General features: G+C 30.0%; 1 protein-coding gene across 1 annotated transcript in view; it reads left to right on the top strand.

Moving 5' to 3' along the window:
• Nucleotides 1-1282: 1282 nt before the first annotated feature.
• The window catches only part of LOC107062713 (transcription factor MYB1R1-like), a 4672-nt gene continuing 1377 nt past the window's right edge, over nucleotides 1283-4577 (top strand). Inside the window, exons 1-4 of the mRNA XM_015313671.1 lie at nucleotides 1283-1583; nucleotides 3876-4087; nucleotides 4359-4412; nucleotides 4492-4542. Coding sequence (XP_015169157.1) covers nucleotides 1283-1583; nucleotides 3876-4087; nucleotides 4359-4412; nucleotides 4492-4542 — 618 coding nt within the window. The remainder of the gene's footprint in view (nucleotides 1584-3875; nucleotides 4088-4358; nucleotides 4413-4491; nucleotides 4543-4577) is intronic.

Genomic DNA, 4577 nt, shown 5'->3' with positions numbered 1-4577 from the left:
GGGATCATGAATTTCACGTTATATCCTCACGAATTGGCAAAAGATTTAATTTATTATTTGAATTTTATTAATTAATTCAAGTTAAATTATAATTTATTTAAAGATACGATTATTTATTTTCTAAAAAAGATATTTATCTTTTGAAAATTAACTTTTACTATAATATATTGACAATCCCTTCAATTTACCAGTAAATTTCTTTTAGACATTCGAACTATGACTTGATTCAATTGACAAAAATATTTTTATTAGACGTTCTGGATTTGAATTTTGGGGAAAAGATTTCTGTGTGTTTTCAAATAATATATATCTATTAAATATAACTACACTCGTGCCATTAAACATAACACTACGAATTATAATTATATAATGACAAACAAACAAATTTTTGTAATAATTAGTTTGAATTTATTTAGGTTATGTATTACCATCCTAATAATTACCTAACATAGGATGATCGATATTTTTATGGATGACGCTATGCCTTCTAATTTTTTATCCATTAATCATGTTCCGATTCCAATCTTAACCTTATTTAATACAAACATGGTTAAAAAAAAAAAAAACTAAAAATTACTAGTTTGCCATCAAGAATATTTAAACAATATAAGGTAAGTAGTAATTTCTTTCTTCATACGCAAGTAACACTTAAAAATGTATTAATAATTCTTTATTTCAACAGAGTCCACGATTATCCATATATAAATATATTTAGCATAGATTTTTTTCCTTTTATTTCCCTAACCTAAATTACAAATTTTCCTTACATGCATGTTTCTTCTTGATTGTGTTAACACAATTAGTAATATATTTTCTAAATATATCTTAAACCAAGATTCAAAAAACTTTAAACTAGATTATAAAACTTGGATTACGGACTAAAACTAAAAGTCGGCAATTTTTTTTAACTAACTATGATAAATAAGGAGTTTTACTTCAGCAGTATCCTATAGGATTTGGTTACATGTATATATCCGATAGAATGATAATTATGAAACTCCTAAAGAAGTTTAAATAATAAAAGAACGAAAAATCTATTTATGCTAAATAGAATACTACTTATATATGTAAAGAAAATAAAAAGGTAAGGGTACAAATTATTTTTTGTGAAAAGTCAAAGTTAATAACTTACACGGCAAAATCAGTGGTGTAACCTATAAATATGCACTTTCTCTAGTTTTATATCCTCTTGTATTGCCAAGAATTCGAGAAAACCTCGTCTACTATGTTTTTTTTGTAAATGAAAAAAAAAACATAAGACGTAGAAAAAAAAATGGTGAGTATGGCGAAAGATGCAAGGAAGTGTTCACATTGTGGACACAATGGACATAATTCGAGAACATGTAATTCGAAAGGAATTAAATTGTTTGGGGTTCGAATCGACGATAATATTACTAGTAATAATAAAAATCGTCATAGCTTTGTTGATACAAAGATGAAGATGGGAGATTATGAATCTATAAGGAGGAGCAAAAGTCTGGGAAATCTAGAACATGCCGCCGCGAATTATGATCATAACGGCGGTGTTGAGTCGGGATATCTTTCCGATGGGCCAATTCTTTCCATCAGACATAGAAAAAAGGGTTAGTCAATCTTCACAATTGAATTAGGTTACTTGTTGTTATTAACTTCCGATGGGTAAATTGATCATTCACACACACAAAAAAAGGGTTGGGTTAGTCAATCTTCACAATCTTATGTTGTATAATCTAATTCAGTACTATCTCTAAAGTTTGGCTTTAAACTTTCTTTTCTTTTGGTCAATATATATAAATTGAATAGTTATAAGTCTAGGGCCGTTCAAAATCGAATCGAAACTGATAATCGGAATCGAAAAAAAGTTATTGGTTTATTAGTATTTTGATAACGGTTTTGATTTTTTTGTTATCGGGTTATGTGTTAATCGATAACCCGATAGTAAATTAAATAATTATATTTATACCATTTTGTATATAAAACCCTTGACTTAGAGTTTGGTTTCGTTCTTTTATTTTTGGTTGTCTCAGACACTTGGTTATTCTACAATGTAAAAGTGTTTGCCTTTTGAGCAAGATGTAACTTGTGAACTCATGTGCATGGTTCATTTGGCTTGTCACCTTGTTTCTAAGTGATTTTCAATGTTTTTTTTTGTGTTAAATCTTAACGGTTAAACCGATAACCAAACCGATAACTATCAAAAACCAATAAACCGATAAGTAAATATCTTAATGGTTCTATAACGATTTAGCATCTCTACAAACCGATAATCAATAAGCTAAACTGATAAACTTCAAAACTAAACTGACCAATACGCATATACAATGTGGGAGAGGTAGGATATATGTGGATACAATGTGGGAGAGGTAGGATATATGTGGATACAATGTGGGAGAGGTAGGATATATGTGGATACAATGTGGGAGAGGTAGGATATATGTGGATACAATGTGGGAGAGGTAGGATATATGTGGATACAATGTGGGAGAGGTAGGATATATGTGGATACAATGTGGGAGAGGTAGGATATATGTGGATACAATGTGGGAGAGGTAGGATATATGTGGATACAATGTGGGAGAGGTAGGATATATGTGGATACAATGTGGGAGAGGTAGGATATATGTGGATACAATGTGGGAGAGGTAGGATATATGTGGATACAATGTGGGAGAGGTAGGATATATGTGGATACAATGTGGGAGAGGTAGGATATATGTGGATACAATGTGGGAGAGGTAGGATATATGTGGATACAATGTGGGAGAGGTAGGATATATGTGGATACAATGTGGGAGAGGTAGGATATATGTGGATACAATGTGGGAGAGGTAGGATATATGTGGATACAATGTGGGAGAGGTAGGATATATGTGGATACAATGTGGGAGAGGTAGGATATATGTGGATACAATGTGGGAGAGGTAGGATATATGTGGATACAATGTGGGAGAGGTAGGATATATGTGGATACAATGTGGGAGAGGTAGGATATATGTGGATACAATGTGGGAGAGGTAGGATATATGTGGATACAATGTGGGAGAGGTAGGATATATGTGGATACAATGTGGGAGAGGTAGGATATATGTGGATACAATGTGGGAGAGGTAGGATATATGTGGATACAATGTGGGAGAGGTAGGATATATGTGGATACAATGTGGGAGAGGTAGGATATATGTGGATACAATGTGGGAGAGGTAGGATATATGTGGATACAATGTGGGAGAGGTAGGATAAATGAGGATAAGATAGGATATATGCTAACATGTGAATTTAAACAATATAAATTTTCAATGAAAAAATTATAGTAATAATAAAGTTAGAATAATAAAATTTAAGTTTATATAATAATATCGAAATAGTGATATTTGATATTTTAATATAACTATACTAAAACAGTCTTTATTATAGTCACATAAAAATTTTATACCTAAAAATAATGCTACAATTAACTCAATACTATTTCAATTCTATTATTAGCACGATCTCATAAAAAAATTAATATATTTTATATCCACGAGTAACATATATACATAGTAATGATCTTATGCTTGTGCATATAACTAAGTATACTTCGAGTCTTTAGGTAGCGCTTGAATTTTATCAGACTTCAATTATCAGACTTCAATATTGATATCGGCGCAAATCTAAATTTAATTGGGCTCCAATATTAATACCACACGGTAAAACCAAAAATAGATAATCTTATGCTAGTACATAACTAACTAACTATACATGTTAGGTGTTATGTGTAATTGAAGTTCTTATTGTTCTATTTTCTCGTATATTTTGTTCATGTTTTGGTTATTTTGATTTTTATTTTTGATTATTCATGTCAAATAGATCAATTATTCTATTTTGTGTGAATCAGTATTCTATATAATTTTTTTCAGGAACATCTTGGACTGAAGAAGAACATCGTTATTTCTTAATTGGATTAGAAAAGCTTGGAAAAGGCGATTGGAGAGGAATATCCAAACATTATGTACCTTCCAGAACTCCAACACAAGTAGCTAGCCATGCTCAAAAATATTTCATTAGAATGGCATCAATTGAGAAGAAGAAACGTCGGCCGAGTGTGTTTGATGTGCACTTAAAAGAACCGGTAATTGTTTTTTCTTTCTTTTTGCATTAACTGTAATTTAAAATGTGTATTAATATGAAATTTGATTAATTTAATTTAAAATTCTAAAATATTTCTATATATACTTTCTTTCTTATTTTATATAATAATATAAAGATGTTGTACTCATTTTTACAAATATCAATATTTTTAAAACAAAAATAAAATTATAATATCCATTATGAAAATTGTTGCCCCCTTGAGCCACCCTTACTTTCCTGTTCCTATTTTGATAGTATTTGTAAATTTGCAGAATTCACAGATTCCCTCCAAATCTTCATCTTATATTCCTGAAATCTTTAAGGAGGTAAGTTTTTATTATCTTAAGTAACAAATATTACCTATGATTAGCTTATTAATTTGAAATTATAAATATTAATGCACAGACAAGTTCCCCGTTGGAGCAACTATTTGACACATGCCAAATTAAAGGACAGGTACGTATATATATATATATATATATATATATATT

This window comes from Solanum tuberosum, unplaced genomic scaffold (genome assembly GCF_000226075.1).
Source record: "Solanum tuberosum cultivar DM 1-3 516 R44 unplaced genomic scaffold, SolTub_3.0 scf00255, whole genome shotgun sequence".
In the NCBI taxonomy this organism is placed as follows: domain Eukaryota; kingdom Viridiplantae; phylum Streptophyta; class Magnoliopsida; order Solanales; family Solanaceae; genus Solanum; species Solanum tuberosum.
Note: the sequence above shows the minus strand (reverse complement) of the source record. Positions and strands in the feature narration are given on the sequence as shown.